General features: G+C 43.1%; 1 protein-coding gene across 1 annotated transcript in view; it reads left to right on the plus strand.

The window, feature by feature from the left end:
- AGXT2 (alanine--glyoxylate aminotransferase 2) overlaps positions 1–13,792 on the plus strand; it is a 36,243-nt gene extending 22,451 nt beyond the window's left edge. The window contains exons 11-12 of the mRNA XM_077755793.1: positions 3,187–3,285; positions 13,651–13,792. Of these exons, the coding sequence (XP_077611919.1) occupies positions 3,187–3,285; positions 13,651–13,767 (216 nt within the window). The 3' untranslated portion in view covers positions 13,768–13,792. The remainder of the gene's footprint in view (positions 1–3,186; positions 3,286–13,650) is intronic.
- Positions 13,793–14,947: the final 1,155 nt, after the last annotated feature.

The raw sequence follows: 14,947 nt of genomic DNA on the forward strand, positions 1-14,947 counted from the left end.
GGTATTTTATGGTTTGCCTCCATCTCTGTTTATAACTTACATTTCTTTCCCTTCCCTTATAATCTTCTGTTAAGTTTCTCAAATTCCATTGAGTGAATCATATATCTGTCTTTCTCTGACTGACTTATTTCACTTAGTACAATACCTCCAGTCCTGTCCATGTTGTTACAAGTGGCAAGATTTCATTCTTTTTCATTGACAGTCATATTCCATTTATATATATACCACATCTTCTTTATCCATTCATCAGTTGATGGATATTTGGGCTCTTTCTATAATTTGGCTATTATTGATAGCACTGGTATAAACATTGGGATACATGTTCTCCCTTGACAGTACTCAAGGGAAGGGACAGCTCTCCCTGCCATCCCCCTCCCCCAGCACTCTGAATTTGCTACCAAGCAAGGGACTGATTCCCCTCCCCCAGACCCACACACATGGTGGCAGCTCCGGTCCAGAGAAAGTCAGGCACCCCTTGAAAACTCTAATCTTCAGCTCCTATGGCTGTTTACAAAGTAGAGTAGTACAGAGGAAGTATTTCTTATTCCTCAGTCCGTGGTGTGGAGAGGTTTTTCTCTTGTCCTAACACAAAACCACAATCCACAGCTTTTTCTCTCCTTTTAAGCACTTCACAGAAGGGGTCACCTCCCCTCCATGCCTACACCACCTGCTTTATCTCTCCCAATTTGCATACACGCACCTCTGCCCACCAAGCTGTCTCTGTCCACCTGTGGAGACATTTCTGTCACCCCGCATACCATATTCCTGGGCGTTCCAAGTGTTCTGACCTCAATACAACTGTGTCTGAGGGAAGTGGAAAGGTCACCCTACATCTCTGCCATCTTAACTCCTCCCCCCAACCCCACCCCCTGTGTCTATCAAGATTTTAAACTTTGAGCAATTCCTCACCTAGAAATATGTCCTGAACAAATACTCACAGAAGTGTGTGAAGATATAGACAAACAGGGTTGTTTGCAGGACTGTTTATAATCATAAAAAAATGGAAACAACATAAACGTCCAATGATAGACAAGTAAAAAAATTACTCTACCAAAACACTGAAATACTAGGCAACCTTTAAGGTGAGGTCCAAATAAAATAACATGGAAAGATGTCCAAGATATATTGTAAATTGTAAAAAGCAAATTGAAAAACATTATAAAGTATGACTTATTATTTCTAAATATGCCTATAGATGTATTTGTGCAGATAGAAAAAGAGTCTGGTTCACATGAAATTATCAACAGGAGGTGAACGGAGGAGGAAGACGGGAAGAGCAGAAACTCCATTTTTCCTTTAAGGACTTCCATTTCGGCTTAAGGCTTTTTTCTCAATAACCATGGATTACTTTTATAATTATTTACATGCTGATTAACAACACCACCAAAGAAAGACAAACATGAAGCTACATTCCACACCCAGTGAGAGGTCAGTTACTAACATACCCAGTTGGTTATGATGCAGCGGGGACATAGGCTTGAGCACGGGGCCCGGGCAGCCTGTCCTGGACTCTGCCTCAGTTTCCAGCCCCACTTTTCCCTGCGGAACGCATACAAAATGTTCAATCAGTCATAACAGCTGAAGCCAGTGAATGAGAAAATGGGCAGGGGAGCAGAGAGGGTGCTGGCCCAGTCCAGAGTGAGGCCAAACTCCACATACTATCCAGATCCTTACTATCCACCAGGCCCCCACCCACCCAACCTCCCTTCAGGAAACCTTTCCAGAGGGTGCTGAGCGCCCTCTGACCTCTCATTATCCCCACACCACATTTGCCCACTTTACGGCTCTCACAGTTTACCTCAATTATTTTGTCATTCTTTGGTCTTCCTTGCCTGCTAGATGAGAACATCAGGGACAAGCAGGAATGCGTGATGACATTTTGGGATCAATGAGAAGATCCTGGTCTTGTCCCTCATCCCAATTCCTCATTACTAGCACTTTGCAAGTCTGAATATGATTTTCCTTATCTTAAAGCTTTAAGTCAGGCAAAAATGTGAGCATCTCTGGGAGGTGTGGTCTTCCTGGGACACTGAGTCCTAAGAAGGAATGAAGATTTGGGGACCAGTGCAGGGAGGAGATATATACCAAAGTCCAGAGGGGGGCAGGGTAGGCAGCCCCAAGAAGCACAAAGCTGGGACCCCTGGAAGTAGCTCTCCTCTGCCTCCCAAGGATGGCAGGGGTCGGCCCCCGAGACAAGATCATGCTTCATGCATCTGAAACCAGAGAGCGAGACCATGCTCACTACAGCCATGCGGCAGAAGAGAGACCCACAGCGCGGACCGTGCTCAGCACTCAAGACAGGATCGCAGCAGTAATTCCCAGGGTGGGCACCTGCGGAGCATTTTACAAACCCAGATGCCCAGGCCTGCCCCAAGTCTCCTCATTCCATAGGCCAAAGCCGAGCCCCAAATGTCTGTGGTTTGAGAAGTCTTCCAGGTCAGGCAGACACACAGTCAGACTTGAAATGACTAAATCAACAGGAAGCATTTGTAATCAGGCTCAGAAGACAGACACAGAAAAGGCACCAGCCTTCAGCCCAGTGCTGGACCATGTCTGGACCCCCAAGTAGAGACCAATGTAAGATGCCTGGTAACCTGAAACAGCTTCTTGTCCCCAATCCCCACCCCAAAGTGCTTACTTTTCCTAACCCTGAAGGATTAAATCTTGGGGGAGAAAGAGCGAAATCCACAAGCCAGGGAGATGAGACAGTCTTCCCACCCCAGCTGCCCAGGCCAAGCTGTGACCCAGGGAAAGCCTGGATTGTTCCTACCCTGGTGTAACCTTGGAGCCATCTCTTTGAATTTGAAATGAGCCCTTTACCTGAGCAAAACAAAGTGAAGAGTTGAGAATAAGGCCACTCCAAATTGGGCTAGGAAAAAAACAAGCTCCCAGGATAGCTGTTAGCAGAGCCAAGCATCACTGTCTATCTGCATTCACCTTCAGTTTTATTTTTGAGAATTTGGGATGAATTAGAATAAAAACTAATATTTTTAATAACATTACCTACCCCCAAAGAATTCCATCCAGCAATTAACAGCTTTCTTTTTCTAATAGCTTTATTCCATTACAGTCAGGAGAGAGATTGAGAGGGAAAGAAAAGTATTGATAGCTTGAGTTGCTTTTTTCTCTCTCTGATAAGTAATGTCTAACAATTCAAATCCAAATAGGAGGTATTTTTATTTGCAGATGAGCCGCCAACCACTTCCCCAGGAAGAAGTAAGTCAAATCCATGAGGACTGCAAATGCATGGGGCTCATAATTGGCAGAGGTGGCATTTTTGCTCAGGTAAGAGAAAGACTGGTCTTTACTTATCCCTTTAGGTAGGTGTCTCCCTGATGTCCCAGTGCTGGTCACTTTGCTTCACCACCCAGCCTCACTTCCTCGGGGCATAATGCTCAGGTCTTTTCAAGAGAAAGGTGCAGTGAGGCCTTAAGGCCACTAGAGGGCACTGTGTCCTAAAGGTCTCGTTCTGGCGACCCTATGTGGAAAACCAGAGGATTTCCAGTATAGGTCACAGTAGAGTCATCACAATCATGCAATAACTAGTTTGTCTCTTGTACAAACTAGTTCTAATCCTGTAAAAGCAATACTAGTCCTTCTTAACCCACCCTTGAGCTCTGACTTTGATGACGCTAAACCTGCTGGGATATAGTGGCCATTGTGGCCAAGAGCAACTGAAAGTGCTGACCCAGGTGACCCTGCAGGAGAGGTGGGGGACCACGCTGGTTGGGTCCCTAATGAGGACTCAGAATCAGCCACTCTCAGTGCCCTTCACCCTGAGGCTGGAGGTGCAGTGACCAGCTCTTCCTGCTTGCTTCCTTGAAAGGCCAAGTACAGCCCCAGTCATGTGGGAGCCTGGTGGGACCCTGCTCCGGAGGCATACACTGCTGCTGTGAGTGGAGCCCTCTCCCAAGTCTCTCACACCAGCGGGACCCTCACCCTCAACTGGTTCCAGGGCAGAGATGTAAGATTTAGGGTAGCTCTAGGGGCGCCTGGGTGGCTCAGTCGGTTAGGCGACTGACTTCGGCTCAGGTCATGGTCTCACAGCTTGGGAGTTCGAGCCCTGCTTTGGGCTCTGTGCTGACAGCTAGCTCAGAGCCTGCTTTGTATTGTGTCTCTCTCGTGCTCTGCCCCACCCCCACTCATTCTCTCTCTCTCTCTCTCTCCCCCTCTCTCATGAATAAACATTAAAAAATAAAAAAAAAAGATTTAGGTAGCTCTTGCTCCTCCCTTAATTTGTTCTTGTCCTTTTTCATCTTTCTTTCCCATTTTAAATGTCAATCATTCTTCCCAGTTTCCCTGGTCCATTCCTACTTCTCTCTCGAGTTCAGTGAACACTCTTGCCTCCTACTTCTCTGAGAAAATGGAAACTCTTAAATAAGGTCCCTTTGTAAGCTCATCTGTCCCCACATCCATTTTTTTTTTAATTTATTTATTTTTGAGAGAGAGAGAGAGACAGAGCACAAGCGGGGGAGGGGCAGAGAGTGAGGAAGACAGAATCCGAAGCAGGCTCCAGGCTCTGAGCTGTCTGAGCAAGGCTCAAACCCATGAATCATGACCTGAGCATAAACTGGAGGCTCAACCGACTGAGCCACCCAGGCACCCCAGCCCACATCCGTCCGTTGTTTACTTCCTTTCTGGAAGATTCAGGGAATGAGGTTTCTCTCCTGTTCAGATTTAGATCTTGTATGTGTGCTTTTGACCCTTGACACTCTCTACCTTTGTTCAAAGGGACATCACTGTGTTCTTTTGTGTCTGTAACTTTTCTTCAACTTCCCCTCAAGCCTGTTAAGAAATAGGCTTAAAGCTCAAACCAAAGGCTGTCAAAGAAACCAGAATGAGCTCTTTTGCTGGGACAGTCTTATAGTTATAAGTGATATATATAGTTATATACAAATTTTAAAAAGTTATATATAAATAAATATAATATAATAAAATATAAATTAAAAGTTACATGTAAATAAAGTTATATATAAAGTTATAAAACTTAAAGTTTTATAAGTTTTTGTGAATCAAAGTAATTTAATGATTAAAAATCCGAAGACCTGTAACTTATAAAGACATGAAACAACTGTTTACCTGCTTAGTTATAGGGAAAACACTTAAGTGCTAGATAGCCGTTGCTCCTCTGGATACTAAAGTTAAAATGATAAATAAGATCCAGTCCTTGGAGCCTGCAGGAGAGAAGGACATAGAAAGAGCAAATTACAACACTCTGTAGCAAGCTCGTCTACAGCTATAGAAAGGGGTGTTACAAGAGGAAAGAGAAGGGACTCCTAGTCCCTCTGGCGACGCTGAGTCTGTGGTACACAATGAATAAGCACAGAGCATGTGCAGAAACATTAGAGTGCAAAGAGCATCAGGCACTCAGTAAGGCTTGAGGCCACGAACGGTAAATAACACAAAGCTTTAATGCTTGTCACTCTTGAAAACACTTTGCTTTGACTCATTTAATGGTCTCAACCAGCCTATGAAAGAAGTACTATTATTATTCTAATGTTACAGATGAAGAAAAAGAGGCTCAGAGAGGTTAAGTAAATTACTCAAGTCACACAGCTAGTGAGTGGCAGAACCGGGATCCAGACTAGGCTGTCTGATTTCTGAATCTGTGCCCTGAAGAGAAGGAACCTGAGGGGACGAGCCCGTGGCCTTGAGTCCAGCAGGGGCTGACGGCGCTGCCTGAACTCGCTCGCAGCGGTGGGGTAAGGGGCCCTTTCGGAGAACAATTCCGGAAGTGTGAAGGGCACAGCCTGGGACGCGGAGAATGCGGGCGACTGGCGGATACAGCCTCGCGTCTCACTTGGTTTCGAGATGGCAAGGATGCGTGCAGCTTTGAACACGTTCCGTTCGAGGTGTTTATGGACATCTGTTTCTGTAGACGAGTCGGTAGCTCAGAGGAGAGAACGGGGGCCAAGTCACGACTTTGGGAGTCGTCAGCCTGTACGGAGTGAGCCGATGAGAACTCCCGGGAAGGGAGTCTACACAGCAAACGCCGTGTCGGGAGGGCACGCACCCGGGCAACACCAGCATTTAAAGGGGAGGGAAGAAGAGGTGACCAGAAAGAGGAAATAAACGGGCAGAGAGGTGTGAGTGGAGCCAGCAGAATGTGGAATCCCTGGAGCAAGGGGGTCGCCAGGCTCTGGGCGGGGGGGCGGGGGCGGCTGAAGGAAAAGGGCTGCAAAATGCCACTGGGTTCTGATGAGGGAGCATAAGGCAAGCTGACACCCACAAACACCCTCCCCCTCTGGTGGGACATGTGTGACAATCCTCAGGCGCTCCTGGCTGCGTAGAAAGGGGGAAACCAATGGTTGACAATAGAGATCACATTCGTGCAGGACATGAGTCTCCATCAATTTGCAACTGTTTTAATGACTTACAAGCAAAAGGCAAATTCATCAATAGCTTAGTCTACAGAAACCCATAGACTCAGCTTCCTGGAACCCTAATGATGAGGGTTTTGGGGGTGATGATGGAGTGGTGGGGCCCGGGCTGTGGCCAAGAAAGAATCCTTGAAGACCTCGTTGGTGCAAAAAGGTGACTTTATGAAAGCACGGGGACAGGACCTGTGGGCAGGAAGAGTTGCCCCAAGACCATGAGGAGAGCACTGTGGAGCTGGGGGAGGTAAAGTCCAGGGGAAGTTTCCAATGGGATTCTCATATGCTAAAGAAGACTCACAGGATCCTGGGGGCCTGGCTATTGTCAAGCTAAGGTTATTTTTCCCTCTAGCAAAGTATTAGCATGAAGACTGGAGGGAGAGTTCCTGGAGAAACATTTTACTCTGCCAGCCTCCAGTATCTGTCAGTGGGCTGCAGGTTATAAGGCAATTTAATTTCATCTGCCATTTCCTTCTGCCTTTGTTTTCCACATCACTAATATCACCCTCCCTTCCATAGTGTTGTGAGGAACAAAAGCAAGAAGGAAATGGTAGGTAAAATCAAATTGCCTTATAACCTGCAGCCCATTGACAAATATTTGAGGCAAATACAGAGCATTCTCAAGGAATTCCCTACTGTCTTAATGTTAATGTTTTGCTAGAGCGGAAAAACAACCTTGACAATAGCTAGGCTTCCAGTAATCTGTGAGTCTTTAGCATATGGAAAACTCCTTTAAGAAACTTTCTGTTGACTTTACCTCCCCCAACTTCATAGTATATAACCGGTCACTCTTCACAGCCCCAGTGCAGCTCTTTCTGCCCACAGGTCCTGTGTCTGTGCTTTAATAAAATCACCTTTTTGCACCAAAGACAACTCCAAGAATTCTTTCTTGGCCATCATCTTCAGAGCAAAATGGGTGGTTTTATTAAAGCACGGGGACAGGACCCGTGGGCAGAAAGAGCTGCACTGTCATTGTGAAAGGTGACTGGGTCCACAGGATTTTCTATGCTGTGGAGAGGAGGGCGATGTTAGGGCTCCAGGAAACTGAGCAGATAGGCTTCTGGAGTTTGCCTTTTTTCTTGTAAATCATTAAGACAGTTGCAGACTGATGGAGACTGGTAAGCTGCATGACTGTGATCTCTATCAGTTAACCAATTGTTTTTCCCTTTCTTTTGTTCCTGGGCAGCCATGAGTGAATGAGGAATGCCACACATTGTGCTTTGCCCTCTGCTTGATTTTTGCTCCCTCATCATTTCCCTCCTGAACAGTTTTGACCCTAAAATCTTTGTGGTTATTGAAGGTGAAAGGTCTTATCTTCTGTAGCTTCTTCCTGCCGAGTAAGAGCATAGAGAAACCCCTATCTATGGGGTCGACATTGGCCCGAGAGTGTAGAGGGGAGTTGTGAAGGATGGAGGCAGCTGAATCCAACACGGGCAACATCCATGAAGTTCCTTGAGCAGAAAGGATCACCTGTTGGCTTGAAGATATTGAAGAGATGGCATCTTGGCACCAGGAGGAAAGACATGGGAGAAAATAGCAAAACATAATTAAATAATAAAAAAGCCCAAATAAGAGTCCTTCGGTAGAGGACAAAAATCTTCCTCCGGTCCAGGAGTTTAACCAATCATTAAAGGAAAGAGAGGGATCATTTAAGATGCTAATTTGAGTATTCATGTCAGTTAGAAACCCAGAAGTATTTCTGCGGCGATCTGGAAGGTATACGTGGCATTCTGTGTCTATGAGAGCACAAGCACCACCTTGCGCATCAGTTAGAACATCTAAGGCTGTTCTGTTTCGTAGAACTGTCTCATGCATTTGGGGTTTTTCAGTGTGTAATAATGTAATGCTATTTTGAGAGTCATTGAAGGCTTTAATTGTGTAACAGTTTGTGTTGGCCATCATATAGACTCTGTTCCGTTTAGTAAACAATCAGACAATTAATAAGAGGCGCATTTTAGAGAAACAAAAAATATATATAGGTTAAAGGTTAGAGCAAATTACAAACCCAGTGTCAACGTCCCAGGCGCCACCAGGGAGAGTTTTAGATGTAGGACTGAGCGTCCTTGCGTGCAGCCGGAACAGGCAGCCTGAATCGGATGGCTTTCTCTGGTTTGTAATTAAATGTCTCTGGCAATCCTTTTGAATGGCCCATTGTAAGAAGAAATTGTCAGGATAAACTGGGGAAAGGAGAATGGAAAAGAAAGGGACAACCTGCCTTTTCCTTTGAAGAGAAGTTTGAGGTCTTCCACATGTTCACAGAAATAAGAAGCTGTATTAGTTGGCACACAGGATTCCTATGAAGAAGGTAGAGATGTAATTCTTGATATAGGAGTCCATGAGGAAGGTCCTTCTTTTAGAATCTTTTTTTTTTGAAGTTTATTTATTGACAGAGAGAGAGAGAGAACAAGCAGGGGAGGGTCAGAGAGAGGGAGAAAGAGAGAATCCCAAGCAGGCTCTGCAAGTCAGCGTGGAGCCCCATGTGGGGCTGGACCCCCACCAACTGTGGGCTTATGACCTGAGCCCAAACCAAGAGTCAGACACTTAACCGGCTGAGCCACCTGGGCACCCCATGAATTGTTCTTCTAATTGTATGGCCCTGGGGATGCATAATATGACCCAGTAGGGGCCTTTCCAGTTCAGATTTAAGTCTCCTGCAGTATTAGATTTCCAATCTTTTAAACAAAACATGTCTCCTGGGTTTATATGGAGTAGGTTGCTTGTCACTGTCAGATCAAGTGTAGGGAGGATATGGTTTGCATATTCATTCAGAGCTTTATTAATTACCCTGGCCTCAAGTGAATAATTTAATAAAGTACAACAGCCTTTATCTATTTATAGGTCTATGGTGAAAAAAGGCCTTTCATATACAATTGTTGGGGAATCCATCCCATTTTCCAGTTGTTCAAACAAGCCTATGCCCATGGGGTCTTGTTATTATCTTCAGAGAATGGCAAGCAAGATTGTCTATCCATAAGCAATTGTGGCAATTTCTTTGAAGTTTACCTCAAGTTGTCCAGCATCAGGTTTTAGGGCTTCTAGGAAAAAGGCAGTTTTAGTTTTTAATAACTTTAAGTCAAGAGAATGGAAGCCGAATGGAAACCTTAGTTGGAGAGCCATAGCCAAATATTTGAGGAAACTGGAAGAATTCAAGATCTAGTCTAGATTATAATAAATAGTATTAGAACTTATTATCTACAAAGATGTGTTATTGAAACATAATTTTTCTCTATAATTACCCTCATTTTCAGAGACCGCCAACTTAAGACTAATTCATTTGTAAAATTATATACATAAGCTCAGCAAGTCATATAGATCTTTTAAAATTTGCTTTGCCAGAGATTTCCATAAGGAATCTCAGTTGAACTTTTAGTAGCCTCTCTAGGCAGAAGCCAAGCCAAAGACACACCATCAGACATGCCTGCAATACCTGTTGATTTCGGTGAATTCTTCTCAATTTCCCCAAACATCCTGAGGTTCCTGCACCTGCCAGGAAGTGACATTCTTTACTCACCTGGTAAGGCTTTTGTAAGCAAGTATCAGGCCAACAGTTCAAGGGGCTTTATGGCTCCATGTTTCATAAAGTCAGCCTTAGTTCCTTGAAGCTGTCTGGTCATATCTGAGTCTATGCATGTCTCTCAAACATGACATTCCAGTCAAAGCCATGGTAAAATGACCAATGTTTCCAATGGTGTCCTGTTATGAGGAGCACAGATGCTCACTGAACTTAATGCAAGTGACTGTGATTGCCATGGAAGAAAGAATACTCACTGGGACTTTTTGAATTTCAGAGTTCAAGTGGAGAGAAAAGTTAAATGCTTCACTTTGTTTACAAAGGAATATGCTACCACATTTCTGTATATCATGCATATCTTAAGAGAAAGTTTCCATAATCTGGAAGAGCTAACATTAGAGACCCAACAATGTTTCAAACAAGAGTCACAAAACCTATAATAATCTTCTTCAGTTCATTTAGTTCCATGTTTCTATTTCTTATTCGTTTTAATGCAACTTTTAGTTAGTTCTAGAAATTCTTACCCATTTTAGTTTTATGATCTTAAAGATATTGAGATCACACAAAGTAAGTAAACCCCCAAATTAACATAACAAATAAGTAAGCCTAATCGGGCAATAAGACTTCCTTTACAATTTAAATCTTGGGAAAGTTTGTTTAAAATGCTCAGAAAGAGGTTTTGGGGGTTTTTGTTGTCTGTTTTAAGAGAGAGAGAGAGAGAGAGAGAGCATGTACATGCCCTCAGAGAGAGAATCTTGTGGAGGCTCCATGTGCAGCACTGAGCCCAACACAGGGCTTGATCCCACAAAGTTAGATCATGACCTGAGCTGAAATCAAGTCGGATGCTCAACTGATTGAGCCACTCAGGTGCTCTAAAGACTTCAGAAAGGTTTAAAGTACATGCATGCCTAAATAGGATTATGGATTATTATAAAGCTTAAAACTAAATTACTTATTTAACCAGGTGACAGTAAGAGATTCCAAAGGCAAATAAGTAGGATTATATAGTTGTTAGCAAAACTTAGCCCCTTTAATATTGGGAATTATTAGATTTAAGTAATCAAGACCTGATAAAGACAAACATAGAAACTGGTTTTTCTGGGCAGATTAAAAAAAACAACAACTTTCTTTACATTTTTTTCTTTCTTTCTTTTTTTTGTACATTTATTTATTTTTGAGAGACAGAGAACAAACGGGGGAGAGGCTGAGACAGAATCCGAAGCAGCCTCTAGATTCTGAGCTGTCAGCACAGAGCCTGACATGGGGCTTGAACTCACGAACTATGAGATCATGACCTGAGCCGAAGTCAAACACTCAACCAACTGAGCCACCCAGGAGCCCCTCTTTACATTTTCTTATATCAAGAAGAGGTACATTTTCTTATATCAAGAGGAGGCCAGCAATTTAAGAAAACTATCTTTTGGACAGAGAGAAAACCATAGTTTCAATCTTACATGAGTGTATTTTTAAAATCCATTTATTTCAATCTCAGTTCATCTTGATGACACATAAAATTTCTTTCCAAAGATTTTCTTTCACAAACTATCCACAATTTTCCTTTGCATTAAGGTTTTGTCCCAAGCCATTTCTCCAACCAGTGTCATTTAGGACAAAATTACCCTCTTTTACCTACAACAAAAATGTATTTCCGTTCCTTATATCTTTCTGACACATACAGAGTTGCTTCCTTTATTTCCATCAGTCTTAATTACATTTAGCAGAACTTTCTGAGAAATATTAGTCTTCATGAAAACTCAGTTGGAACTGATTGTGAGTTATTTCCCCAGAATTCTGTAAATGGCTAAATGATGAATCAATTAAGCACATGGCATGTTACCAATGGACTCAAATATCCTTAGTCTGCAATAAGAAGCCACACACACAAACCTACATACAGTAATCAATACCTTAGTATTTTACCTCATTTGGAAAAGGTCTAGAAGTACAATGAATTCAATCCGATTTATCATCTAAGCAAAACTTTAAAGTATCAGGTGCGCCTGGGGCGCCTGGGTGGCTCAGTCGGTTAAGCATCTGACTTTGGCTCAGGTCATGATCTTGCAGTTTGTGGGTTCAAGCCCCACATCAAGCTCTGTGCTAACAGCTCAGAGCCTAGAGCCTGTTTCGGATTCTGTCTCCCTCTTTCTCTGACCCTCCCCTACTCTTCCTGTTTCTCTCTCACTCAATAATAAATTAAGAAAACAAACAAACAAAAAAATTTAAAGTATCAGGGATGCCTGAGTGGCTCAGTTGGTTAAGCATCTGACTTTGATTCAGGTCATGACCTCACAGTTTGTGAGTTCGAGCCCCGCATTGGGCTGACAGGGTAGAGCCTGCTTCAGATTCTCTCTCTCCTTCTCTCTCTCTGCCCCTCCTCCACTCGTGCTTACTCTCTCACACAAAATAAATAAACAAAATAAACTTTTTAAAAAATTATTAAGAAGAAAAAAAAGAATTTCTACCCTGTGGAAGGGAAGGTGATGTTAAGGCTCCAGGAAACTGAGTCTATAGGCTTCTGGAGATTGTCTTTTTTCTTTTAAATCATTAAGACCATTTCAGACTGATGGAGACTGTTATCAGTCATCTGACTGTTATCAGTTTATCCCTTTCCTTTGTTCTTGGGCAGTTTCCTTTGTTCTTGTGCCTGAGGAATGACACACATAGCCCACCTGGAGAGGGAGGGTTACAGGATGTTAGCTTGTGCTTCGCCCTCAACTTGCCTTTTGCTCCTTTATCAGGAGTATCCAGAGCCAAGGGCACAGGCAGAAATCCTGGAGTTAAATAGTAAAGGCATCTAGTTCTCTTAACCTTCCAGCGGGGATGTAAGAATGGATGTGGGAGCTAACAAGTTTATAGAAAGATCTTGCCTGACAGCTTCTGAGGAGCATGAGGCAAGGTTGTCTATGAGACAGAGTGAGAGGTGTAGGAGTTGAGGGAGGAAATTGAGAAGGATGATAAAGATTTAGATTGGGGAAGGAAGCTGACAGAGGACAAGAGAAATTTAGAACCCGCAGAAGTTGGAGACTGAAGATCTAATGGTGTCAGTCTCCCCAGTAGTAGGCTTTTCTCCAACACTTCCCCCCTGGCATGTTGGAGCCGTGTGGCTCAGTCATAGCTCTGACCACGGTTGGGGCCTGTGTGCGTGGCTACAGCAGCAGAGAGGAAGGTGCACACAAAATGAGGGAACAAGTGAGGAAGTAGTTCTAACCGTCAACCGTGTGCTGCTGGCTGGGCAAGAAAAGAGGGAAGACACTGAGAGGGGCAAAGACCTGAAGCTTTCATGAAAAGGGCAGATGTCATGGGAGTCAGAAATTGGATTATTCCTGGTGAAGAGGAAGCTCGTGGTGCTGGTCTTGGGTGGGAATAGATGCAGAGGAGCAGAGATGAAGTTTCTGGGAGTTGTGGCAGTCAAGAAACTGAGAAGATGGTTTGTAGGGTTGTATACTGGACATGGCGGTCACCCTAAGTGCCTGCAGAAATGGATTATAGACAGGTGCCTAAGACCTCCGTGAAGGAGGCAGAAAAACCGGGAGGTGAGCAGATGACAAAAAAGGAAGAGGGGCAGAGCCAACTGGTTCCAGAATTTTTCTGAGACTAAAAGATGAATGGTCTGGGTATGGCCTTGGGGAGGGAGGAGACCAACCTAGGAGGGAAATACAAGAAACGTCTTAAAAATAAGGTTTTAGATTCTTAGCTTAGTGCATTTTCTCAAAGTTATATTTGACTCTGTGATGATCCCTTCTCTATTTTCCTTTATCTCCTCAGACCTTCCGCATCGCACCCTCGATGTGCATCACTAAACCAGATGTTCATTTTGCAGTGGAAGTATTTCGGTCTGCCTTAATCCAACACATGGAGAGAAGAGCTAAACAAAGTTTTTAAAAATAAAAAACCATAAGCTTCAAGAACTTCCCACTTATGTTCAAGGGTTAATTTGAGGAATTCAATTATATAATTGGTATATGTTGTCTAAGACATGGTTGACTGACTACCAGCCACATTTGTTACCAGACCCCCTGTTATCTAGAGAAATCTGTCCTTCAGGGAAGGATCTTTATCCCTAAGCTCAGAGAATGAATCCTAATTAGTTTATGTTAGTTATGGTTACTTAATTTCCTTTTGCAGCAATTGGTTTATGCATGACATTTGACATATTTGGAGACAGTAAATCCTGAAGGAAAATATTTTGCTGGACATGACTTCAGGCAAAGATTTCTTTATCCTTCATTCTTCATCACCAAAAGACATGTTTTCTTTCACTGAGCATCTTATGTCATGATAGAACTGCTCACATCATGTGGGCCATTTTCAGGCCATGAAGACAAAACTTCTTTGCTAGGGTTGGAAGGTAAAAACAAGTTGAGTCTAGGGACACCAACTTTGGCTCAAGTCATGATCTTGTGATCCATGGGTTCAAGCCCTGCATCCGGCTCTGTGCTGACAGCTCAGAGCCTAGAGCCTGCTTTGAATTTTGTGTCGCCCTCTCTCTGCCCCTCCCTTGCTTGTGCTCTGTTTTTCTCTATCTCTTTCTCTCAAAAAAAAAAAAAAAGAAGAAGAAGAAGAAAGAAGCATTAAAAAAAATGTTTTTAAGAAGGAAGTTGAGCCTTTAGTAATGTCAATGAGCCACTGACTTAACCAATCTTAGATTCTTACCTTGGAGCTTCTTGTTACATGAGATAGTAAATTCTTTGTACTGCGCTAACATTTTTGATTTAAGCTTTCTATTATTGTAGCCATAAGCATCCCAAGAAATGATGCAGAGGATACCCAGGGAGATAACCATCCCTTTCTTTTTAAGTCCCTTAAAATGTTTACCAGAGCCTTCTTCTCAGTTTCTACTTCAATCTTACCACCCTGAACTAAACCTTTGTTATTCATATTGCAATAGTCTCCAGGACCAGAATTTTCCAAACTTAAGTCATTAGAATGCACATTCGTTGTGTTTTTTTCCCTTATATGTGTAAAACACCTGAGAATTGACTTAATATTTTTTCTTAATTTAACATTTTTTTTACTTAGATGGATTTGATAGTAACCTTTCTATAATAATAATAAATGAGAA

This window comes from Crocuta crocuta, unplaced genomic scaffold (genome assembly GCF_008692635.1).
Source record: "Crocuta crocuta isolate KB4526 unplaced genomic scaffold, BGI_CrCroc_1.0 scaffold222, whole genome shotgun sequence".
Lineage (NCBI taxonomy): Eukaryota > Metazoa > Chordata > Mammalia > Carnivora > Hyaenidae > Crocuta > Crocuta crocuta.